The 26,775-nt window shown below is 41.5% G+C and overlaps 1 protein-coding gene across 1 annotated transcript in view; it reads right to left on the minus strand.

Annotated features, from left to right (window-relative positions):
* Positions 1-16,170: 16,170 nt before the first annotated feature.
* Positions 16,171-26,775, minus strand: part of WDR72 (WD repeat domain 72) — a 246,248-nt gene continuing 235,643 nt past the window's right edge. The window contains exon 19 of the mRNA XM_039493451.1: positions 16,171-16,252. Coding sequence (XP_039349385.1) covers positions 16,215-16,252 — 38 coding nt within the window. The 3' untranslated portion in view covers positions 16,171-16,214. The remainder of the gene's footprint in view (positions 16,253-26,775) is intronic.

The following is a 26,775-nucleotide window of genomic DNA, read 5'->3' on the forward strand; positions in this document are numbered from 1 at the left end:
TTTTTAATCTTGCAATAAAATGCTTTATTGTTGTTGGATTTCTGATGCAGTTTGTTTGGGGGAGCTGTGGTTAGCAGCATGTGAGTTTGCTTTCTGCCTTAATCTCTTGAACTAGAGTAAACTTGAGAGGAAGACTTGTTCCCTGACAACCAGGCATTGGCATTGGGGATGAGATCCCAGAAAGAGAGGAAATGCCTCTGTGCTGTTGGTCACCACTTCTATTTAGGACTGTTGTAGATAATGCAAAATAAACAAGTTGCATTAAGAATATACCCAGAGTCGATGTCACTGATTTCTCCTCCGGGGGGAGGAGGGGGGGAAGCCAACCTGCAATGCACCAACATCTGCTACTGCTTGGTGGAAAGGTGAAAATATTTATTTGAAAATAAAAAAAGCATTAAGAGTCTTTAAAACAGTAGGGCCAAGCACTGGCTACTCGAGTTGAAAAAGAATTGACAAGGTGAGGTGAGCTTCTAAAAAGAAGGTGAGCTTCTGCTTTTGCCATTGCCTTAATATACATGTGTGCCTAGATTATTTTAAAATGTCAGCTGGTGTTCCTCATCTGTGATTTCATTCCTGTTGGCACAAAGTAGCTTATGATTACTCATTACAAATGACTATGTTAAGTTTCAAATCAAGTCAGTGCTGTAGGTAAAAGGCAGAGTGGCATTGTGTTTCTAACTAACTGCCTCTTTTTAAACAGCAACCCCCTTCCTTCTTGCTGGCTACTGTGAGAATACCATCCCTGGGGATGATATGTCTGAAGGCCTGTTAAAAAATGTGATTGTTTAAAGTATTGCTTCCCCAAACCATGGGTCAGCTGTGCCAAACTCAAACTTGTTACACCTGAGGGAAGGAGGCAAATGTAGCTGTACAATTAGTTTTCTCTCTCTTTTGATGCTGGGACTAGCTGAGCCCCAAACCAGCCCGTGGCAACAAATTAGAGCAGACACTGGACTGCTCTGCCTTTTACTAGCTGGAAAGGTCCCTCAGAGAACTATCCTACCAATTAGGGATTGCTGGAGCACAGCAGCAAGCTCTCTGGCCCCACCCCCTTCTGCCCCTGGCCATTCCTCCAACCCAGCACATCTCCTACACAGGTTAGGGGGTAGATGTGTGGGTGGGAGTGGATTGAGGAGAAAAGGTGACCTACAGCCAGCTGAGATGGAGATTCCCTCAATGACATGGGAATCCACAGATGCTGGAGACACACAGGAGCTTAGATTGAGCCAACCATCTGGCCCCAACTCCTTAACTGATTTTAGACTTATTACTAAGTAATAATTGGAGATATACCCATCTCCTAGAACTGGAAGGGACGTTGAAAGGTCATCAAGTTCAGCCCCCTGCCTTCACTAGCAGGACCAATTTTTGCCCCTAGATCCCTAAGTGGCCCCCTCAAGGATTGAACTCACAACCCTGGGTTTAGCAGGCCAATGCCCAAACCACTGAGCTATCCCTCCCCTGACCAACTTATTTTAGTTAGGTACAAATGTTGAAAACTCTTATTATTACAAGCAGCAAAGAATCCTGTGGCACCTTATAGACTAACAGACATTTTGCAGCATGAGCTTTCGTGGGTGAATGCCCACTTCAGCGGATGCAAGAACTTATTATTACAGTTCTAGTAGATTTTTCCCCCCTCTACTCTGTTGTATTCAGGATCTTGCACCAATTTTAGGATACTGCACCTATCACCACATTCATTAAGTGACATGACCATCATAACTGAAGCTCTAGAAAAGGATGCAAGGTATGGAAAGGCCTTCTAGGGGGAGTTCCGCTGGGATGGTTTTGCATGAGCAGGATTTGCACTTGGAGTTGTCAAACATCTGCAAGGTGACATATATGGGTTTGAAAGGTTGAGAGCCGTGGCTGTAAGTGAATATTACAGAGAAAATAATGAGTTGGAGGTCTTTAAAGTTCAGATCCTTGACCTCTAGGACTATGGTCAAAGCCAAGTCTAAAGCCCTGGCTATCATATATTTTGTCATTTCTGGTTTAAATTCCCCAATAGTTAGTTTCTTTTATTCAGGGAGAAGTTGCTTGATATAGTTTAAATAGAAGGATATTAGCATGATATCATATCATCTGTTTACCCAAAGTTATATATATAAGATTTCAGAATCACTATAAATATATATTTTAACAGCGCTGAAGAAAATAGTGAGATGTACAGACATTAAAAGACTCTAAAATGAAGTATTTATATTAAATAGAAAAATACATTTACATCAAGTTGCAAAACTAGTATCAGTAACATTAATTAAAGAATTATTTTCTCTTGGTAAAAGATGTCTTCAGTGAATAAGAAACATAAGTGTACTACTGGAATTCATTCAATTAAAATGAAAATAACACTGCTGATGACCTTACAGGTACTGATGTTTTACAAATATTATAATATTACTCTATTATGGATGTATTTCATTAGTTAAAAGGGTGACATTACTCACTATTAATGAAATACAGTGGGTATCCAAGTAGATAAACTTGATGTACATATCCAATTTTAACTGAAAGATTAATTATGTTTCATAGACAATAAAGAACATGTTCAGGATAGGAAAAAATTGCCAAGTATCTAGGGTCCATGGAAAAACTGTTCAGTGTGTTTATAATATATCAAATGGTTGCTTCCATGTTTTTAAATAGTACAAGTTCCCGATATTTCTTAGTCTCTTCAGGGATACTACATGTGAAAAGGCTGTAGAAAATCAAAGTATTGCCAGAATTCCCTTTTTAATAAAGATGTTTCTTCATTGCATTTTCCTATTATTTTTATTTGATACCTGAATAAATATTTTGTTTCTTTCTGTGACTATTTCTTGTTAATTTCAATAAGCAGCTATATAAAATACCCAAGCTACGTGCATACATGCAATATTATTCTGTCAATCCTCCCTGTTATTCTCCTTCTTTTAATACTTGTGTAAGAGAGATTCCAAAGATATCAAAATGAAAGGATGTTAGAAATTTGGAGTATTGTTAATTTTTTGGGGAAAGACACACCGTTTATTAACAGCAGTTGGCCAGCTAGGGCTTCCAAGATCTTCATACAAGCAGATTCAGTCAGCTATAGCCTGCTCAGAGCTGGGCTAGTCATTTTCTAACTCTCTCAATGTTTTTTATAGCAAATAAACTGTGAATTCAGAAGCAAAGACTGCTCTCATCCTGACTTCTTGGCCTATGAGTCTATTTATGTGCACTGTATTAGGTTACTTAGTGCAAAACATTCCCGACCGTATTTCATTTAGAAGGTGTATAACTTAGGAATAGTTTAGAGCTAGAACTCACATTAAAATAGTTTATGTCTATTTATAATTGTATTGTGCATATGAAAAAGTCACCACTGATTCTCACATGTATCTTCCTTACATAGATATCACATCTCTTGTGTGTAAGGGAGAGGCCAGCCACTTTTGAGGCTCCATCCCTGCCTTTCCTTTCTATGTCCCAAGAGAATGTAGGGTCTGCAGTGTTACCAACTTCTGTGATTTTTATCATGAGTCTCATGATCTTGGGGTTTCTCTTAATGTCCCCAATTCCTGGAGTCAGCTTCTTATCTGAGAATCTCAGCTTTCATTTAAAAAAGGAAGTGTCTAGACCTCATGGTTGTAGAGAAAAACTAGAAAAAGTGACCCCCCCACCCACCACATGATCTCCAAGGATATTCTTCAGAAAAAGTAATATGGCCTAATTCTTGGACCCCCCTCAGCTGCAGGGAACTGCCCCTTTAAGGATCTCCAGGGCAGCTCTGGCCAGAGAGCTGGGCTGGCTGAAAGAACAGAGATAATATGGAGCCACAGGGCCTCTGCACAGATGACCCCAGCTTCCTGAAGATACCACCTGATCCATGGGCTTGGAAGTGGGCCCCTTAGATCTTTCTGCAGTAAGGCAACGTCTGCCTACACTCTCCAACTGCACAATGAAGTCTAAACTCCATGCAAGAATCTTCATGGAGATTTCTCCATCTTTAGACCACTCCAACTGGTTTCGCTGCCGGAGGGTGTTATCTTTGCTAAATATTTTTTTATTATTGTTAGGAGCACAATGCAAATCCTGCAAAAGAATATTCATGAACAATCTCTCAACTCTTAAAGCAAATTTTCTTTGAATAAATTCATACTATTCGGATTCACTTCCTGTGAGTAAGATAGTGAATGTGTCTTCTGGAGGCAATTGCTGTGATTTTGTTAATTGTAGAAAATGCTTGCAGGAATCAAATTTTAACAACTGTTCATGATTATAGGAATTATGCTCAACCAGTAAGGGAACAGCAACAAGACCATGTGACCTAGCTGCTGACTTAAAATTAACACTGCTTTTCGTTTTGAGATTTTGCAAATTGAATGCTCATAATGCACTGGTTATAAACCATCTATAGATTATTCACAGAAACTCTTCACTGAATGTTCAATAGTGACTTTCCCACAGCCTTTGAAGAAAGGGCAGTGCAGAGTTGCAAGGCTCTCAGACCAGACCAAGAACAAGATTGTAACTTGGTATCTTGGTCTGGTTCCATGTTCTCCCCTTGCTCTGGGAAGAGGAAGGAATTTGTACCAGTCCTGTGCATGATGTGGGTTACTTCCCCTGGCACATTGATTCACACATCCTGGCCAGTGGGAACTGGAGCTAAGCTTTCATCCATTCCTTGCCCCGGCCCACATACTTGCCTTCCTGGAGCTGCTACTCACCCTCTCATGCAATTCATGCAAGGGATTATTTCAAATACAATTTTCTTGAATGTATTTGCTAACTGCTTATAGGCAACTCACAAAGAGAAAAGGGGGCGAAATCTATCAAATTAATTATCCCTTATGAATTATTCTCACCACTTACCTGCTTTTCCTGGGTAACGTATATCCAAGGTGTACTTAACACCACCATTCCTATTACTGTGGAACTGGATCCGTGAGTTTACACTCAGATAATTATGTTCATCCCTGGTGTAGCAGTACTGAAGTCAGTGTTTTGCCCTAAATTTGCCCAGAGTGGTGTAAGCAGTCTTTTCCCTCCCAATGGGAGGAGAGGATCTGGACTTATCGTATTCATATTTCCCTTGTTCAAAAGTAAATGATAATAGGTGAGTCTGGCTATTTAAAAATATATTCTAACATGAAATATAAATGAGAGTGTATTTCATTGTAAGTCAATAAAATATTCAAAATCCAGCTGCTGTTTGTGATTATAAGCAGAATTATAGGTTTACCTCTAACTATTCCAGGACAGGAAACCTTAGTGAATTTCTATAGAATCTATAGATTGCCATATTTGCTAACATAGGCTGATAAATAGTTAATTATAACATTAGTGTAACAAATATAAGCAGAACTTTCCTATTGTATTTTAAAAAGGGGCTGAAATAGCATCTTCTCATAGATCAAGAAGCTCAAATAAAAAAAAAGCCCTCCCCATTTTGTGATGTTGCTCTGTGATAAAGTGCCCATGATTACCATTACCTCCTGTAGATTGGAGCTGTATGAACTTCATCTGACATTCCGAGCTAGTTTTCCAAGTCAATATTACCATTGAATAGAACCCATTGATCAACCAAGTGAAGCAGTAAAAAAATGGATTCCAGCCTGAGAAAAAAATTCACTTGGGAAGCTGTAAATGTGGCTTGACCTGGCTTGGCAAGGCTGAATTCTTTGTGATTCAGCTGGGTTATAACTGGGGCCTGCACAGCCAAATAAACCCCAGGCAATTACAATCTAGCTTTAGCAGCATGCTGCAGTTAAAATAGCTCCCAGACTCACAGAGTTCACTTGGGGAGGTCAGTAGATGAAGCCTGACCTGGCTTGAGTAGATTGAGCCAATGATATGGGGTTTGATATGGCTATGTGGTCAAACAAAAGCCTAGTTAATTATAGTGTTGCCAGGAGCTTGACTTTGTAATGAGAGGTTGGCGGTAGCATTGCTGGTTCCCTGAATGCCTTTCGGTATTTTCACATTTTAATGGAGAAGAAGAATAGGTATAAGAAGGCATGGGGAGAGATGGGGGAGGGTGAAGCAAAGTATGGGGCTATGCCCCAGCTGGTCCAACGCAGCTCACTTATGAATAAACTAACTAATCCTTAGCAATGGGTGAAGATTCGTCACGAAGAGGAGCGGCCTTTGTGATAATCATCTGTTTTTGCCTTATAGACATCACTGTGAAGGGTGACATACTTGCGGCACCTTTTTGGTACTCAGACGGCTTCTTTCTTTAAGCAGTAGGGAAGAAGGTCAATAATAAATCAGCATGCAGGGGCGCCTTTAAGGTTAATCCTGCATAAAACATACTATGGCAACGTAAGGGCAAGTCTGTAATGATGTTTAACAAACCCGGAAATAGAGCTGTAAATGTTACACATCCAGAATTATTGTAACGAGTTCTGCACTCTAAAAATATGCTTTCACTAGTTGTCAAGGAAAGCACAGGTTGGTTGGTTGTTTTTCACTGTTAGCCTCACAGGGCTAACAACAAAGAACACCCACACTATTAGTCTGTGATGCTAGCTAATCCAGTGCCGCTGATCTCAGGTAAAACTAGTTATTAATATCTCACTAAAAGCTATTGAGGATTGTTTAACCAAAGAAGTTCTTTACTTTTCTGCCTGCATCTTTCAAACCCTTTTGCCTTTTCATTCTTGATTTAAATAGCAGTGTTTGGTTTTGTATTTTAAATTAGCACCTTCAGTCTCAAAACACCTTACAGATATACCACTCAGTAACTGAAAATACTGCTTTATTGTTAACATGCTGTGTATCTACAATACTTATTTAGAGAAGAGAAACTATTTTTTCACTGCAGAACGTTATCTGGATCAGAGTTGGTTTTCTGTTCTGTATAGGTTTTTATATTGCCTTGATCACTTTCGTATCCTAGCACCTTTCAGTAATGCATTAAGTGATGTGACTAACCAATTGTCACTTTTTTGTTTGTTTTTTCATTCTTATCCCGTCCCCAGATGAAGGATTGAGTTTAGTGTTTTGTTTTGATAGGGTTTTTTATTGTTGATTTTTGTTTTATTTGGTTTTGTGAACAAACAAGCACACAAACCATAAAGTTAAGAAAACATACAGTGTCTCTGTATGTCACAAAGATACTATTATTAGTTATATGTTGACAGTGTGCTTGGTACTGTACAAAGAACAAAGGAACGCATGGACTCCATCTTGGGGAGTTAAGGTTTGTCATGTGTCTTATAGACTCAAGAACTCCCGTATAGTCTCACTGTACAGAGAGTATAAGAAAAACACATTTCAATTTGGGGCTATTTATTCAAATCTGAAGGCGAATATTGACAGAAATATATCCTAGATGACTGATACAATACGAAGCATGTTATGTATAGGTTTGCTGGTCAACTTGCAAGTAATTTGTAAAGCCAAAGTCAGTCTTGACTATGAAACATTGTATCACTGTGATTGGAATCAATAGTTCTTGCACTGTCATTTGTCACATATTTACAAGCCTGAAAAATAGTTCATTTTGTCCTGATCCCATAACTCAAAAGATTGAATCAGAACCCTGGAGGGATCTGCCAGTGCAACACATTCATTACTGATCACTAGTCTTTGGTGATTCTATAATCAAAGCCACACCAAAAATAGAAAGCAAGTTCAAATTAAAACACCACACCCTGGGCACTCCCATATTTCTTTTCTGCTCAAAATTATTAAAAACCTATTGGTAAATGTAATCAGCTCCCCTATGTTAGAACTACCTAACAAGTGGATTTATTTTTGTTGCAATTTATTTGCTGGTTTTTAATCTTTCTTTTAAGAATAAATGCACAGCCTTTTTGTTTGAAATTTTTGAAAAAGAAATAGTACTGTAGTTAGCCAACGTTCAGTAAGAAAACCAAGCCAACACATATTTGTATCCATTTATATTTCCTTAACTTAAAGTCTGTCCAAACTGTTACAATGGAGTGAGGGCAACTCTAGTCTAAATATTCCTCTGTGGAAGGGTTGTGTTCCAGTCAGGACGTGTAACCCGAATGCAGCCCATTAAGGGCCTGAGCAGCAACACTGAAGTCAGTGGGAGTTTTGCCAGTTATGTCAATGAGACCAAAATTACAGCCTAAGGCACACTCTGGGCTCAGTTCTGCTCTCATGATGGTCAGTGGCAAAACTCTCATTGACTTCTTTGAGAAGAGGGTTATCTCCCCTCCACACGCCCTGTTTGCAGGTGTGTTCTGTATAGTCTATGCAGCGGTTCTCAACCAAGGGTCCAGGGCTCCCTGGGAGGCTGTGAGCAGGTTTCAGGGGGTCCGACAAATAAACCAGCTAGGAGGGCCGGCATTAGACTTGCCGGGGCCCAGGGCGGAAAGCTGAAGCCCAAGCAACTTAGCTTCGCAGGGTCCCCTGTGGTGTGGGGTCCCGGGCAATTGCCCTGCTTGCTACCCCGCTAATGCAGCCCCTGGCTTTTAATCTACTGGATATGCAGAAAAAAAGTTGTCGTGGCACAGGTGGGCCATGGAATTTTTATAGCGTGTTGGGGGCTCAGAAAGAAAAAGGGTGAGAACCCCTGGTCTATGGGATATTGTAGTCCTGCGCTGCCAGGACAAGAACAGGTAGGCACAGTCTCTGCTGCAGCTGAGCCTTACCCCACTGGTTAGAGTTCAAGAGGGTGGCCATCACAGTGCCTCCTCCTCCTCACCCTCTGGGGAGTTCAAGGACTACCATTATGAATGACCCTTGCAAGTGGGGAGACAACATTTTGCTAACCCCTCCTCCCCTGCGCATACACCTGTCACTGTTTAATACTCCAAAGTAGAAGAACAAAGGCCAATTCCCCCCCCCCCTGCCCCGCTCATGTTGTATAGTGCCTTAGCAGGCAAGAAGCCCCATAGTAATATTTTCTAAAGCAATTTTAGCGTAGAACAGGTGGAACCCTGCCCCTTTGGAGTTTTTCAGCTCTGGAGAAGCAGGACTGAGCCTCTAGGGTTCTGTCTACACAGCATTTTGGAGCCCAGCTATGGCAATGAGCCTCCAGCCTGGACTGGCAGACTCAGGCTCATGCTAGCACTCTGAAAATAACCTGAGCTTTGAAGCTGCATTTTGGGCTGCCCTGCAGCCCAACCCTTTCCTAGGAGCTTCTGTTCCTGATGAGAGTCTGAGGCCAGGACAGAACAGACTGGAAATGCCTACAAAAGCCAATAAAGAGGCTTCTGATGGCATGGTTTATACAGACAGCTCCTGGGTTGGAGGCAAATACTTGAAATGGTTGGAATAACAAACTGACGTCTCCTGTAAAACAAAATGCTTTTCCTGTGTCTGCTTTGGTTACTGTATTTCTCCCTACCTCCATGTCTGGCCCATTAAAATCCAGATTCAGATATCTGAAATGATATCTAAGTCTTATCAGAGATATCTAAGAAATTTGGGTCAGATTCTCAGCTGATGTAAATGGGCGTAGCACCATTGAAATCAAGTTATACCAGCTGAAAATCTGGCTCTGGATCTCTTTAAAGTGGTGATTTTGTGAGACTCCATGGTGAACTGTAGTACTTCTTAACTATTCCCCTAAAAAGTGTTTGTGAATTCAGTTGTAACCATCATCTTGGCTTTTGAACTTTATTTGTTGTAGTTGAGGAGTTACATAAAACTATAACGTTTTTTACAGTATACTATATTCCTGCAGTTGTGTTTCTATGTGTGCCTGAGAAAGTATTAGGGGAAGGGGAGAGAGAGAGAGAGAGAGAGAGAAAGGCAGCAGGAGGAAAAAAAGGTGGAGGGCAAAGTGTCAGTATTAGATCAGGGCAAAAATCTAAAAAAAACCCACCCCAAACCAAAACTCACTCAATTGTCACTCAGATAAGAAACAATTTCCTCCTGTGTTCTGTTTCACAAGCACTCTAGTGTAGAGGTTCTCAAACTGTGATCCACGGACCACCAGTGGTCTGCGAGCTCCATTCAGGTAGTCCACAGATAGTTCCTTCTAAGGCGCATGCCCGCGCACCAGAGAATGAAGGGCCACCCACCTAATTACAGGCGTGGCTCCACTAATTAGGTGCCTGAACCCTGGAGAAGACGCACATGTAATTAAGGTGAGGTGGTGGAGTTGGGGGGAATAGGGGGTATGTGGGAGGGGGCAGTGGGTTGAGAAGTGGGGGGGAATTTGGCACGTGCAGGGCTGCAGCAGCCAGAGAAAAATGTGACTTTCCCCAGCTCCAGGGCTGCGGCTGCCGGGGAGAGACGGCCCTCCTTCCCAGTCACAGCTCTGTGACTGCTATGGCAGGGGAGAACCCTGCCCCCCACCCTTCCCAGCCTCAGCTTGGGGGCTGCCGCGGCGGGGGAGAGAGGGCACGCCCATTGCATTAGAAAGGTAAGACTGATATTAAAATATGAGTTGTGTGCTTTTATTTGTAGAACAAAAAAAGTTAATTATTATTAAGGTTTTTTTATATAGTGCTTTTAAATAGTTAGCTAATGGTACAAACAACATTTGGAAAGATCATGAAGTGGTCAGCCGAGACCCTCAGCAATTTTCAAGTGGTCCGCAAAAAACAAAAAAGTTTGAGAACCACTGCTCTAGTAAATAAATTTTCTGGCAGAAATTTTTGTTGAAGCCAGAAACGTTCAGCACACATGAAAGAATCTTTACAATAAGCAAAAATGTTACTTGTAGTGCCAGGTCTGCATCCATCAGTGGAAACCCCATTTTGAAAACTACACTTACCCATTCAGGGAAAAAGAAAAAAAATACCATGTGTCCTAAATATCCCATCAAAACTGACCAACGTGGCCAGTATTTCAAATACAAAAAACTGCTTGTGACCAGTCTACACATTAATAATAATTTGGATCTATTATTCAGGTAATAAGTTCAAATACAATGTGATGTACTCCTGAGGCAGCTGACATACTACTTAAGTCACTCCTAAGCTCTCCAAATAGGGTATTATGTAGATTTTAAGCAGTGTATAGACTGCCTTCTGGTCCTTTTCATAGTGGTGAATTTCTTCCATTACAAATGCATTTGAGAAGATAACTTTTTTTATTACTTTGTTTAGAAACTTCTGTTTTGTTCTATGTTATTTGTTTTTAATATAGTAAAGCTGTAGGTGTTTGAAAATAGTTCTAAGTGTATGTACAATAAGTTCCTTTCTTTAACTTCAGAAACATTCACTTGAATTTACTGAATGTTCTAGTCTTGTTGCAATGGCTGCTCTAAAAGATTATATACATCTGATGCATTTGGCTGAAATCTGCTGTGATGCTTCAGGTAGAACCAGAATTGGCAAGAAAAGCAGATTCTCTTTTAGTTCAATAGGGAAATCTACTACTTTCAGATGCGAAGATCCCTGGTATCTTTCATGGCTGGGATAAATATTAGATATTTGCTGCACTCATATACCCTTCTGTGTTCTGTACTGACAACACTAGGCTCTGCAGAATGGGGATAATGGTATTAACTTCCTTTGCAAAGGGCTGCTGATGAAAAGTGTTGTAATAGGTATTAATTACTATTATTATTATAGTCCTGTTAGAACTCATTTAAATCCCAATCCCAGTCCATGTTTACTACAGGTGAATTAAAACCTGTGTAGGGTTCCAACACAAGCCCTGTTCACACCTTAATTCCAACTCTTGTGATCGGCGTCCAGGATTCAAAGAAATATACTTAATCTGAGTTCTATTTTAGTCACCGTTTCTAGCCACTGCAAACTATATATGTGCATATCTGTCCAGATTAAAAAAACCCAACAATTGGACTTAGGCATTTGCCAGTGACTTTAATAGGGTTAAGAGCCAGTAAGCTTTTCATATTCATTTCTAGTGTTAATCTGCACACTTCCTAATTCTTCATCTGTCATTCCATGAAATCTGATCCCCATTTCAGTAAATCTCTATCATCTTCATTTGTGAAGCCAGATGCAAAATAATTATTTAATATCTCTGCTGTTTCTTTATCCTCTGTTCCCTAATCCTTGCTATAGTATCATCCTTAAGAAGATCAATGTTTGCTTTTGACATTTGTCTCCTGAGTGTTCATAGTACATGAGAACTTTTTACTAACAGTTGAGATGGTTTACATTATTTGACACTAATTATCCATTATTACTTCTGAATTTATTACTTGCTTTATCTTCTTTTTATAATCTGATTAATCTTTTGTGACACAAAAGGTCAAGCAACATGACCTTTTCAACCGTCAAGAAATTCAAATGTAAAAACCAAAGGATGATAAGGATGAAACTATTGCAACCCATGAGTTTGGTAGCAAGCAAGTTCCATCTGCAGATTTCTCTGTTTTCTGTACAGTGTATCTTACATTAATTAACCTAATTGCCTACTGCTTTTCTTTGTGGAATTGCATGTTGTTGAAATTCAGACAAATTGGACTTCATAGGTGCCAAATGAAACCCAAGTATATATAGCTGGACTGTTGTATAAATACTGTATGTATTGTGGATATTTAATCATACCCTATTGACTCACTTCAGAGAACTAGTCAGTGAAAGGTTGCATACAGTACCTACTTCTAAGAAGTATTTTCACACAAGAGACAATGGAAAAATGAGAAGAGATACATTTTGCCCATCTTATTTCATCAATGTGGCTCCCCTAAGCTTCTGTTCCTGCCTTTGAGTCATTATACCACCCATTACAAATATGGATATATCTTGATAGTTTGTAGAATAGTGTTTAGATTAGAATACCTATGTAAAATATACATCATGGAATTGCAGCAACAGTGTTTTGTCTGCAGGATGGAGTGGCTTCAGGGAATTACAGAAGGCTACACTGCTCTTATCCATTGCTATTATACAGATTGATGGCATAGGACATCCCACTAGCTCACCAGGAACTTTCATAACCAAGTGAGAGTTTGGAAAGAGAAGACAGGAGAACATGGGGTCAGGAAGCCCTTCAAAGCAGGTTTTACTTTAATTTAGTCAGATCTTGCCCTGAAAAGCTTGTCTTGTGCGAACATGAGGTAAGCATTATGGACTTGGAAAACAATGCCTGAAAATTACATTTTTGCTACCATTAAACAAGATTACGAGATTTTGTGTGTATTTAAGTAACGCTGAAGAACTGCAATGGAGTCATTTTTATATTAAGCACGAGCATTTCCACATAGCTCTGCTTGCACGCTTGTGCAAATAGACTAACAACAGACCCTTTCTGGAGGTTTGAAATGCTTGTATCCTTGGAAGGAGAGGAAAAGGAAATTAAAAAAAAATCTTTATTTTTAAATTGCTGTTAAGATAGAACAGCTGATTGCAGCAACAGTCGTATTAACAAAAATGTTTAGGGTTACATATGAAAGTTAGATTCTACAATGAACAAGGTTATTGAGACACTTTAACATTTACAAAGGGTCTTCTGTAAACATGTATGTATTTACAACCCCAATGGGTGTCTTCTATTAAGGATAACTTCAACAAACAGTAGTATATTAGCCTAAGGAAGGGAGTATCTACTGTTCACATGATAGTTATACAGGGTATGTTTACACAGCAATGAAACACCCTGCTGGCTCATGTCAACTGACCCAGGCTCCCGGGGTGCCAGAGCTCAGGCTCTAGCCCTAGCCCAAGCATCTACACTGCAATTTTACAGGCACACAGCCTGAGTCCTGTGTGCCTGCAGCAGGTGTTTCATTTCTGTGTAGACATACCGATAGATGTGTTTCTGTTTAGTCCTTTATCCCTTTCTCCGTGTCATCTGTCTTTGGATTTTGAACATCCACCATCCCTCCAAGTTTGGGGAAATCTGAGGGTTGGGTTGGACCAATATTAAACATAAGGTTTGTGCATAATTTGGATCCAGATCTGGATGAGGAGTTTGAAAGGGGATGCTTGGATCCAGCATTTTGGTTTGGGCCCAGTTCCACTGAAAGACCTCCATTTTCAGAAGTGCCTAGTGGTTTTGAATACTTCCATTTTTGGAGACACTTTAAAGAAGTGATTTTCAGAATGCGGGAGTTCAGCGATTTCTGAAGATCAATGTCCTCATTAATTTCTCAGATCTCTTTTTTTCAGATCCCTCTTTAAAATCTATTGTTTCCAGAAACCCGGCCTTAGCTGTTTTTCTTGCCAAATGTTTCCACCATCTCCTTTACCTGAACCGTTGTGCCATGTCTTGCCTTAGTGGCAATGCCTCCTTTGAAGACCCTCTCCTGCCCACCCTAAGAAATACATAGGCAATCACATCTGTCCCTGCAAGTCCTTCACATTTTCTGGCTCACCCAACTTTAGCTATGGGAGCTTATATTAGACACCACAGAATTTGCAAATGCAATTTCTGCGCTTGAACTGAAAGGAAAAATTCATCAGACTAACGTATGTCATTTCACCATGCAGAGTAGTTAATCAACTTAATGATGGTAAACGTTTACCTAACTTTTATAGGTTTGTCTTATGAAACAAGAAATCCTCTTTCTTTGCAAAGCACTTGAGACTTACAAATCTACTAATGAGGTGCCTCCTGTTGAGCCTATGGTTTAAATTGATCAACACTTAGCAAGGATGATCATCTTGGTGAAAAATACTCTCTCTTATGCATTGCTTTCAAGCTACAAAATTTTTGTTCCACCTTTCTTGAGAGAGTAACGCTTTTTAAGACATCATTTGTCATCATTATAGGACAATACGAGCAGCTGTTGCAAAGCCATTATCAAAATTGCTGAAGATGGCTGCTAGTATCCTCCTTGCACACTCAGAAATCGTTTCCCTTTCTGTAGGCTCTTGTCTCTTATTCGGGATCACTCAATGATAAACTAAACAGGAAGCAAGGACCATGAGACTCATCTGAAATGGCTGAGCAGCACTCAGTCCCATGGCATGAGAGAGATTCAAATGGAGCTGAACAATAAGGCTCCACTTACACACACACAACTCTGGAGAAAAAAGACCATCCTCTCCGGACATAGCAAGGCATGTATTAATGCCTCTATGGTTACAGTTTCTCAGAACTTATTAACTGGGAGTATAGTTACAGATACCAGCACCCTCCAGACATTAATAGCACCTTGATTTTTTTCCTATTTACATTTTAATTTACTAACTTCTTCCATAATACCTTAGGATGGTTTGCACAGAGGTTTCTTATACTAGAGAATTGTGAAGGCTAACAAGAAGCTCCCACTTTGTTGCTTATGTATTTATATAGAGCTATATCTTTACCTATATATAGGTTACCGGGACGATTCATCAAATCCCAAATGGTCGACAGCCTTTAACAATGACAGTCATACATCCCGATGGTGAAAAAGCTGACACCCTCCAAAAGCCAAAAGTAGCATTTGAGTAAGTAAGATGTATTGCGTGTATCAATAATTTCTCTCACTGTGACCAATTTTCTTTTTACCACTAGCTCCTGCTATACTTTCCTCTGCTTGGGCTTGTGGAAGAACATACAGTTCATCAGATGATGCCAGCAGCAGCAGCAACAGGGCCCAAGCAGTTGCTAAGCAATAATGAGGAAGTTCTACATCTTCATACGGAAGATGCCCAGTGTCCACTTCATACTGTAAATGCCCCAGCACGTACCAAATTCCCAGCCACTACTGCCAAATGGTGAATTTTGAATCAGCAAATTAAGTACAGAAAGTGTAAAAGCGAAGGCATTCTCTTTGTGCTTTGGGTAGCGGGAGAGCAGGTGGTTTGGTATGGGAACGTCAGAGCTCAGAGAGAATGCAATTATTCTTCACTATCCAGCGCAGCAGGGGGGAAAAATTAGAGAGAGAAAAGCAAGCAGCTGTGTTTGCTAACGCATCTACAAGAACTTTTATGAGGATGAGCCCATAGCACCTGGGAAGGCAAAACAGGTGCTCAGCCTGCTGATCACTTCATCACACAATATTTTTGAAATTCAGACATGCAAGACAGGTGTCAGGCTTAAGCCAAAAGGATACTGGTCACTGATGGAAAAAGAAGTCCACAGCCCTCTCCCCACCGCAGGCACCAGGAGCAAGGAATTAAAAGAGAAGAAAATTGCTTTTGTCTTCCCCTACAAAGTAGGCACTTTTCAAAATCAAAGATCAAAGTAAGCAGTGTAGTCTAGTGATTAGAGCAAAGTACCAGGGTTCGGAACTAAATCCATTTGTGGCACTGTCATTGGCTTGCCATTGATCCTGGGCAAGCACTGAGCCTCAGTTTACCCAGCAATATACTCATCACCATTGAGCCAATTTACCCATCACTACTGATACTGGGCAAGTAATGAGCCTCAACTTACTCTTCAATAAAAGGGGCTGTTATGAAGTTTAGTTAGGTAATGCTCAGGAAGTACTTTGAGATAAAAGGCTCTGTGGAAAAAAGAAAAAGAAAACAGAAGTTATAAATAGGGAGACTATTGGGTTAACTCATAAACACTGTCACAAAAGCATAATTAGTGACCACAAAAAAAGGGAGGAAAGACAAACCTATCCCACCCCATAAAAGTGATTACGTGTATCTATCGACTTATATAACCGTTGGTACAGTAGTATCTGCCTACCTCATAGTCATTAATGGATTCTAGAGTCAATTCAACCTGGTGAGGCAGGAAAGTATAACCCCATTTTACAGATGGAAACTGAGGTCCAGGATAGATTAAATGACTTGCCTAAGATCACCCATGTATTGTGTGTTGAAGGTAGGACTTAACTCCATGTCTCCTGAGTCCTAGTCTTGTGGTCTGCTCACAGACCATCTTTCTAACCCTTTCTTCCCTTTGGTTGAGGGAAGAGAATTGGGAAGAGAAGATAATCTACCCTCTTCCCCCTCTCCACTTTGCTCCACCATTTGTGAATTTATATTTCTCCTGCTCTCATATCAAACTGCACACTATCATGCATTTCATAGCATATGGAATTATAGTGAGAGAACAGGGTCCATAATTCATGAGATGCAAAGCCTCAAGTGACTGTGTCTCTCCCCTCTCATAAAGAGCTGTTATACATTTATCAATAACTTCAATTTTTAACTTGTGTTGTGGGCAGTCAGCAGGTTCACCTGTCCATCTGAATCAGTAACTCTGGAAATGGTACATCTTCTTTGTAGCTTCTGAGTCACTGCTCTCCCTAATACTACTAGTGTATTGCTCCTGGGGTAGTTGGGTTGAAGATTCAGAGCTCTGAAAGAAGCATTAATTAAAACAGCCACTTGTAGACCAGTTTTCACACTGAGCTCACCAACCTGCAACACAGGCAAAATATAAAATATTTACAATGCTCATTAATAAGCCCCTCTTGAACATGGAAAGGCTGAGATGTATCTTCCCCCACTTTTCCCCAGGAAACTAGTTAACTGTATCTGAATGTGTTCTGAAAAGGTTCAGAGCTGAGCACTGTACTTTATATGGGGCTCCTCCTCTTGAATATTTGGCGCTGAGTTAGTCACAATGTTTTCTTGCTACAGGCAGTTGTGTTTAAGAACACATAGAAATGTGTGTTTAAATAGACATGTGGTCCCAGCAGGGTTGACGTTATAAGCCTGCACAGAACACGTATCTGAAGTTCTGTAAACCTATATCTCAGCTGAACAAATAATACCAGTGTATATAAATCTTCAAACATCCCAGTTTTCAAGTTAGCCACATAACTGCACTTTCAGTCTTTCTTGTAGAAATGGTTCTACAGAGATTTGTCTCCTAGTGTCTATCTGTGATTTTTAAGATCTGAAAAGCTAAAAAAATCTGATTTTTTTCCCCTTCAACATCCTGAAACAAAATCAAACACCTACTTTCAAGGTAATTTGGATGTGCAAAAGAATGGCAGGTAGATATAGGCGGCAGGTTTATATAATTTTTGGTGGTGCCCAGAATGGGTCCAAGCAGAGTTGTCCTGTCCATAGGACGGACCGGGGCAACCACCCCGGGCCCCACACTTTGGGGGGCCTCCATGCTTCAAGGGGTTGCGAGTTACAGGGCAATCTGGGGGGCTAGCAGGGTTCCTGGCGCCAGCAGCAACAAGTGACCTGGCTCCACTCCACTCCACCCCACCCCACCCCGCTGGCTCCTGGCATCACTTGGGGGAGGGGGGGGAATCCGTAAAGAAGTGGGGCGTGGGCTTGGGGGAAAGGGTGGAATGGGGGTGTGGAGGGGGCGTGGTGGTGGAGCAGGAGTGGGAAGAGGTGGAGCGGGGCGGGCTGGGACCGGGTCGCTTGCTGCTGTCGGTGCCAGGCCCCCCATTAACCTCCCAGGCCGCCCTGGACCCCGCATCCTCCTGAAGTGCAGAGTGCCCCAAAGCACAGGGCCCGGGGTGGTTGCCCCGGTATATCCTATGGATGGGACAGCTCTGAAAACATAAGCCCAAACATTGATGGAGCTGGGCCCATGTTCCTGAATATTGGTGGAGCACGGGCACCATGGACCCATATAACTCACCGCCTATGCAGGTAGATGCCTGCAAGCCTCCTAAACAAAAAAGTGGGTTCTCTTTCCTCATTGTTAAAAAAATACAAAACAATAGAAGTTTCTTCTTTCTCATGCTAGATCCTGTTTCTCTGTCTCTAGGAGCTGTGATGATGTAACACTTCAGTGTACTAGTTCAGTCCTAGTCCTTTTCTAAATAGGAGCTGCCAAACATGCCAAATTGTGGCAATTATGTGATAGTTTTGTGATGTGGACCATTGCCCACTTGGGACTCAGCTTTGACAACCAAACTGATTTAACTTAGGACTGCAGGATGGATTACACCAGGGCTACAAGCACAAAGGCCACTGCTGTTAAAATAGTTTAATCTCTATTATAAACAGATACAGATTGAGACTTTGCTGAGTCTTCACAGGGTTGATTTACAGATGACAAAACAGATCTAGAACATTATTATTTTAATTATTATTTGCTCAGGTTCCAAAGTGATAGATCAACCATTTTAAATGTAGGTTTTACTTATAAATAGGACTCCAATGAAAGACAAATATGGAGAAAGATTTAATAGGGCACAATATCTATTACTTATCTTTATCCAACACAGCCATTCTTACAAGTAATGGAGTCACATTTTTCTTTTCAAATCCACTTGCACAAAAAAGAAGTGTCAGAGTTCAGATTGGGACTGGTTAGCTCCCCCTCACAGAATGCATATTGGGATTTCTAGTTTGTCACATATGTTTAATTTAATTACAATTAATGAATTACAATTTACCCTGAGGGAAAACTGGCTTTCCTTGCCAAAGAGATGTTTAGTGGATAGCATTCAAATTCATGACCTAGACCTCAAATTAACAGGCTATCCATTAAGAATGCATGAGTGGCTTTAAAGACTGCATTTATCTGTTATGGTCCCTTTAATCCCTTGTGATGTCTTAAAGAAGACAATCAAAATACTATAAATGGAGATTCCAATGTTGCTTTGGATGGTATGTTTTTTCACTACAAAATATATTGAACTCTACTTGGTTACGGGCCATAAAGAGATTTTCTACTAACCCATAGTGGAACAAGGTCCTCCTGTCTTAATCCTGTTCTGCTGGCAACTCAGCTCTCTTAAATCCTGATGCCTCTTTGGGGGCAGGAAATAAATACTAGGACTTAAACTAGATTAATTATTAGATACGCACTTCCCTGATAGCTGAAGAAGGAAACTACACAGAGCTATTTGAAACAGTTAATGTAGGCTTGAGCACAATGGAATCACAAGGTAGAGGTGTGTCAAAAGGACAAGCCTAAATAAAAGAAGAATTACAAATTAAAAATTCCCTATAGATCTCCTCTGTAACTACCAGACCACTGAACTATTTTAGCACCTGTTCTTTAGATGCTAATGATAGTGGAGTGTAAAAATTATGCACAACTTCAAGAAAACCTTGGCCCAGTTTTTATTGCATTCCTGTCCAGAGAAACCTATATAGCTACATAGTGGAGACATGCAGAAGTTTTTATATTGCGCAACAAGGGGGTGAGGGGGACTAAGTACCGAGAGCTCAGTTCACACCTACTATACAAATGACCTGTATTTACCGTTCACATATTATTTGCTTATTTCAGCTCTGAATGAAACAATTCTTTCATACAGGGCCAAATTCAGCCCTAAAGGAAGCAAGACAATCCCACTGACTTTACTGGAATGACACCAATGCTGAGTTTGGCTCATAAGGTCTAGACCACTTTGCAAAGTATGTTGAGTACATTTATATAATCCTTTCATCAAAAAGGAAAACCAGCATTACTGTAACAGTAGCCACTAGAGTCAGTGCATACTGGCCTATCATGTGAGATGGGTACTGATCTTTGTGAACCTAACCCTATAATAAATGTCAAGTTTAGAGTGCGTCACAAAGACTTTCATATAAGTATCATTATGACTAGAAATGTGCCCAAGCCAAACTCACCAATCTGAATATTCCCCAAACAATGGGAAAGTTTGGACCAAGATCCAGATCTGGCCAAATTTCATAATTGTGTCTCTGCCTATATTGGACTGATCCAAAACCACAGTTCCAAACACCCTCAAACTGTGAGCAAGTCTCTGATCCAGAGCTGAATTAAATGTTATAGCTCAAGCCCATCTCTACTTATGTCTAATTTTGTAAAACTCTAGAAAGCAGCAAAAATCAGCAAACTCTGAGTTTCTACCTCAGAAAAGCTCTCCTTTACTCTGACTTAAACCATGAGCACTAACACACTGTTCAATGACATACTCTTTTGGCACCCACAAAACCCTGATAATTCCCTCATTGCTAGTAAACCAGTAATGCACAAGTTATTACAGTGCGCTTCTCGACCTATTAACACCAAGCAAAAGATAGTCAGTACATTACTTTTTATTAGCAAATATCAGTGAGTCTGCTTAAGCCACCTCCAGCACCTGGGAAGAATGTTCCAGACTTTTCTAAAGTCAGATACCCTCAATGGAATGTAAAGACATCAAAAGCCACAGGAGCAGAGTCAGATGCCCAACAATATGGCTAAATGTTATTTGAACTTTTCAACCTAGTTGGTTGGACACAAATCCAGTCACTTTATTCTAGGAAAACTTTGTTCTTTCAGTGAAACTCAGTAAGTTAAAGTTTGACTAACCCCAAAAGGGTTAGATGCCACCATCCCGATTTACATTCCAATCAAGTGGGTGAAGTGTACATAGCCTTGTTAGCTGGTTAGTCAGGCATTTGCAATTGAAAGGTGTGATATGACTGGGCTGTTCAGGTATCTGGGAGAAGGTGTCACAGTATGAGGTACTGTAGGAGTAATGCATATTGACTAATGGCCAGATTGTGCATTCTGGCTGGGGTCTATGGGTGGGATAAAGGCTCAAGAGATACCCAGCATGAAGTGTGCATACACTCCACTATCCCTTTTGTAGGGGCCTACAAACCAAGCCAGCATGGGCTAGTGGGACCCATGGCTCTGCCTTCTTCTGCCTGGCTCTTCCTCCTTTGGGGATAGTTTGCACCTCTGAGATATAGAGGGGAGTCAGTCTTTGTGCTCCCTTAGTAAAGGGATGGCAAGTATACACTTTAGCTTAGGGACAGGGACAGTGCCGGCTCCAGGGTTTTTGCTGCCCCAAGCAGGAAAAAAAAAAAAAAAGCCATGATCGCAATCTGCAGTTCTACCGCCGCCGCTTCAGGGTATGTCTACACTACCCACCAGATCTGCGGGTAGTGATCGATCTATTGGGGATTGATTTATTGCGTCTAGTGTAGACACGATAAAATCGATCCCCAATACTCTGCTGTCGACTCCGGAACTCCACCGTGCCTGAAAGGCGGAAGTGGAGTCGACGGGGGGAGCGGCACCAGCTGACTTGTCACTGTCTTCACAGCCAGGTAAATCAACCTAAGATACGCTGACTTCAGCTACACTATTCACGTAGCTGAAGTTGCGTATCTTAGGTCGACTCCCTCCCCAGTGTAGACCTAGCCTCAGTCTTCGGCGGCAATTTGGGGGCTGGTCCTTTGCTCCAAGAGGAGGCCTGGTCTACATGGTGGGGGGGAGAATCTATGTAAGATACACAACTTCAGCTATGAGAATAGTGTAGGTGAAGTCAACGTATCTTATTTCTACTTACCTCCCATCCTCATGGCACGGGATTGACGGCCGCGGCTCCCCTGTCGACTCTGCTTCCATCTCTTGCCCTGGTGGAGTTCCAGAGTCGATGGCAGAGCATTCAGGGATCGGTTTATTGCATCTAGATGAGATGCGATAAATCGATCCCCGATAGATCGATCGCTACCCGCCAATCCGTCAGGTAGTGTGGACGTACCCAGAGTATGGGACCCGCTGCCGAATTGCCGCTGAAGACCCGGACATGCCACCCCTCACCATTGGCTGCCCCAAGCATCTGCTTGCTGGGCTGGTGCCGGCCCTGGACAGGGCACAATCTGAACTTAAATCTACGCTTTGTCTGCCTGTTTTAACAGAGAGGGTGTAATAGATGTTTTGATAAAACAGGAGTACTTGTGGCACCTTAGAGACTAACAAATTTATTACAGCATAAGCTTTCGTGAGCTACAGCATCTTTTTATCATTTTTCTTTGAATACAGTCAGTCATAGCCAAATAAACTATCCAGGGACAAAAAAATTACCATGAATATTCAAGTCCCTCTTGAAACTGGCTAAGAGCTGGCAGAGAGGTGCAAATTATTTTATTAGTGATAGTGTTTAGATTTCAGTTACACCCAAAGTGCTCCAAGTGCTTTCCAAAAGCAAATAGAGACACAATCCCGTCTCAGAAGCTTATGACTGAAGTAGACAAAGGTGGAGGAAGATCAGGGTACCTGTCACACTTACAGGGAGAGCAGCACTTAAGAGGGAGTGAGAGGGGTCTAAAGTGCACCCCACAGGTGACAGGTGCACCTTTGCACCTCTCTCAAGGGTGAAATGCTGGCCCACAGCCCAACCACGCTTTCACAGGTTCTCTAAGTGGCAGTCCCCCTAATGTGTTAACACAACAGGCCCAACAGTATTTGGCACCTGTAAGCCTCTCTTCTCCAAGGACTTGTGACAGCAGCTGATTAAAGTGACTCAAAAACAGTTTTGTTTTGTTTTTTTCAATCCAAAGCATTATTCATTCATCCAATAGTACATAACGTGTAGCCCACAGGGTAAAAACAACAAAGGCCTATACACATACATCCCTCTACTCCATGCTTTGTTACTTTTAAGTCAGGCATAAAGGGAATCCCCAGGCAGGAGAAGGAGTTTGGGACCCTCAGCCAGAGAGCACTGAATTGTGAGCAGGGTGGCTCATTCACACCGGATTTAAAGTGTATCAAATACTTGGTAATAACAGCAACAATACACACTCAATTATGTGTCAATGACTCTTCATTTACCACTCTGTGAAATTATTCATTTTCATTTTTAACAATGAGAGTGCGCTTGGCCTTTATGTATGTATGTGCACGGAAAGTGCAGGAGCATCCCTGCCTGTGGTGGAAACCCCACCCAATAGCCCCGTACTCTCTGTGGCAGCCATTAGCTCCACAGTTAAAGTTAGAGCAGCAGCAGTTGGAGCAAGACTGTTTCCAGGCCTGTTGCTACACCAGCTGGGTGAAAAGGCAGTGCACCCCATGGATTGGGTGCCAGGGAAGCGATCTTCCCCTGCAGCACTGGGGGAATAGTCCAGCTGGCCATCCTTCAAAGATAGGGGGAAGAAGATGTTGAAGACATTGCAAGTAAAAGGAATAAAGGGCCTATCCCTTTCCTGTCCCCAGAGGGACACACAAAATTCTCCTGGAGGAGGGGGTACGAAAGGGAACTATGACTGGCATAGAAACGTCACTCTCTTCTTCCAAGACTGGAGGGCTCTAGCTGACTATGGCCCTCATTGCTCCATTCCCTCACAGAAGGTAGAAGAGAGACTTTCACTCCCTCTTACTCCAGGGTGTGTGTAAATGTGGGGGAGGCAGGTAAGCAGCAAGGAACACCAAGCCAGGAGATCTCCTATTTTAGCTGGGGAAAACCATACTGTTGATCGGTAGCAGATGTGCCAGTCAGCAAATATAAAATTTGATTTTTGACTTTCACAGGAGAGGTTAAAGGTCACAGTCATCCATTTTCACCACTAAACACTCCTGGCCCTCTAGGTGTTTGAATGGAACAGAAGTAAAGTGGCTCCAACATAGGGAATAAAAACCTCAGTATCTGACATAGCTCCGCACTTTGCATTTCTCTGACTGAAAGCTCACACAGTCTCTGGCCCCTCACTCTTTAATGGAAAACAGCTGCAATATCTCATCAGGATCTTTCATTCTCTCTTTTTTAACTCAATGTGCTTTAACATCAAGGAAACTCTGTGGAGGGCAAAGATCTTTCCAACAATACGCTAATGCCCCCAAAGCAGAACCTGCAGTCCCAGGCACACTCCGAGGCTCTTCTCAGTGCATTCTCCCCATTTTAAGGGTATCGCACCAGTCTTTTAAAAAGGTTTAACTTCTTATTTTTCAACATCGTAAGAAAGAAAACGACCATCTGTTTTCAAAAGAGCTCTCTTGGCTTTACTGTGTGCAGTTATTCAAAGCACTTGGAGAACTAGTTCCTGTCGATACAAAAAAAATCTTACAGGTTGTTCTTTTGGCACAAAGGGGACACAGAGCTGCCTGGAAGGACATATAGGGATTCCCCTGGCATAGGGGAGTCCCTGCATGGTGTAAAGCTGGTGTAGCTAGCTCTATGCCAGCCCCATCAGGGGCAGAGGGCTTTCCTGGGTGGGCCAGCAGATTGGCCAAGGCAGAAGGGGACAAGGGAGGGACTGGCAGAGCATCCTGTGCTTTGGTAATGTAAATTTAGAGCCCTTCGGCTAACACGGTTAGGGTGCCTTGGTCAGACCAATGATCTAGCCCTGCTTGTTATGTCTTTGGAGCTATCTTCATTATTTAAGTAGCATACATTGTACTTATCGAGATTACAGAACAGTTGCAAAATACGTTTTTCTCTAGAGCGTGTAGACACGTACATATGAATTTTATATAGACATGCATATAAATATATACACACATATATTTTATACATGGACACACATTATCTACAGCATACACACATTCTTGTGCATTTAAATACTCTACCAGTATAAGCAGTTTAAATGAGTTAAGAAATTAACATTTGATAGATACAAGGACAGAGATTGACACACAAGCAATTCATTCCCTCAAAATCAGAGGTATTTATGAAATTCCTAGGCCAGGGAAATCCCACTAAGGTCCCAGTTCGTCTCTCACTAAAGTCAATTGCAAAAATCTCATTGACTTCAATGGGAGCCGATTTAGGTGTGACACAATGTGCAGACATGACAGGAATACATTTGCCCCTGTATTTTTAGCACATGATCAGACACTGCATGAAATCAATGACAATTATATTTTACTGGTATTTAAGTTCCTTTTCTCCTGCTTTCTTCCAAATTGATTTACAAGCTATAAATAGTTTCAATATACCACTCAGAGGTTAAAAAAAAAAAAAAAAAGCCACATTTTCCAAAAATAGTTTCTGATTTGGGATGCCTCCATTTTTGAGGGCCCAGCTTGAAATATTTTGGGCCTGCTGTTCAGAAGTGTGGAGTGCCCATAACTCCCTTTCATTTCCAGTGGAATTATGGGTGTTTGGCATTTCTGAAAATCATGCCGATGGTGTCTCAATTTGAGCACTCCAAAACGGAGGCACTTAGAATTAGATACCACTTTAGTAAATGTTGGCCTTAGATTCTAAATCCTCCTGGGCAGGGACTCTTGTTTGTTGTACCTATGTATAGAGCATATATACACACACAACAGGCAATAACAACACTAAAACATAGTCCCTTCTGTAGAAGCCAGGCAGATACCCAGAGTACAGCATGCTGCACAAATCTTACATGTAGCCATTGGGCAATCCCCTTGTGACATTCTATATTTTGAGGGAACATCCTTAACCCCCATATTCCTCATTTTTATATAATCGTGATCTTACATATAAAGCGTGCCTTATAAGGTTCAGGGGAAAAGTTATGACCTGCTGAAAGTCATTTCTCTACTCATATATGTGTATATTAGTGCATGTAAAGTTATGAGAATTGTGTTGTATGGCGGTCACTAAAACATGCTTTAAGTTAGGGAATCAGTCAGATATTAGTTCCCCAGAGGCAACAGCAAGGAAAGTAGCCAACACCCGGGTGGGGTATCAATCAACCCAACAACCACTGTCCAGCAAGGGAGCTACAATGCAATGACTCCCCTGCATGAGGCCACACCAGGGGAATTGCTTAACCTTGCTTGGAGAGACTCAGCAATGCCCCGAGACGTGCCTGAACTTGTGTTTTCCAAGCACATAGACAGAGTGGACACATATTGGGCCCTTCTCCTGCCCCTACCCACGCTGCAAGCAACCAAGACACTGTGAAGAAGACAAGACTTTAACAGAGGAGATTGGCCCAGGTTTAAGGAACAAACCTGTATATTAAGGACTGCAATATCCAGTGGGGTGAGAAAAACTGCTTAATCTAGTTGCTGCCCAGTCTAATAGGGTTGAGAGTTTAGAGCGCGTGCTTATATTTTATTTTATTTTGGTAACTAACTCTGTCTTTTTGCCTATCACTTAATATCACTTAAAATCTACCTTTTATAGTTTGTATGAGGTGTGGGGCAAATCTGCTCAGGTTTGACAAAGGCTGGTGTATGTCCACTTTCCATTGTTGAAGTGGTGAACCAATTAATAAATTGCACTGCCCATCTTGAGCAGTGCAAGATAGTATACTCCTGAGGTACAGTGCTGAGAGCTGGGGCGATTTGGCTCTGGTGCCTTTCTCTGGGTGATTCATGAGTGGTTCTGGGAGCATTCATGCAATATAGCTGGGTGTGGGGCTCCACAGGCAGTTGTGCTGAGTGATAACAGCACCTGGAGGGGTTTGCTGCTGGTCACTAGCAAGGTGT

The sequence above is a fragment of the Mauremys reevesii genome, linkage group 10 (assembly GCF_016161935.1).
Source record: "Mauremys reevesii isolate NIE-2019 linkage group 10, ASM1616193v1, whole genome shotgun sequence".
Lineage (NCBI taxonomy): Eukaryota > Metazoa > Chordata > Testudines > Geoemydidae > Mauremys > Mauremys reevesii.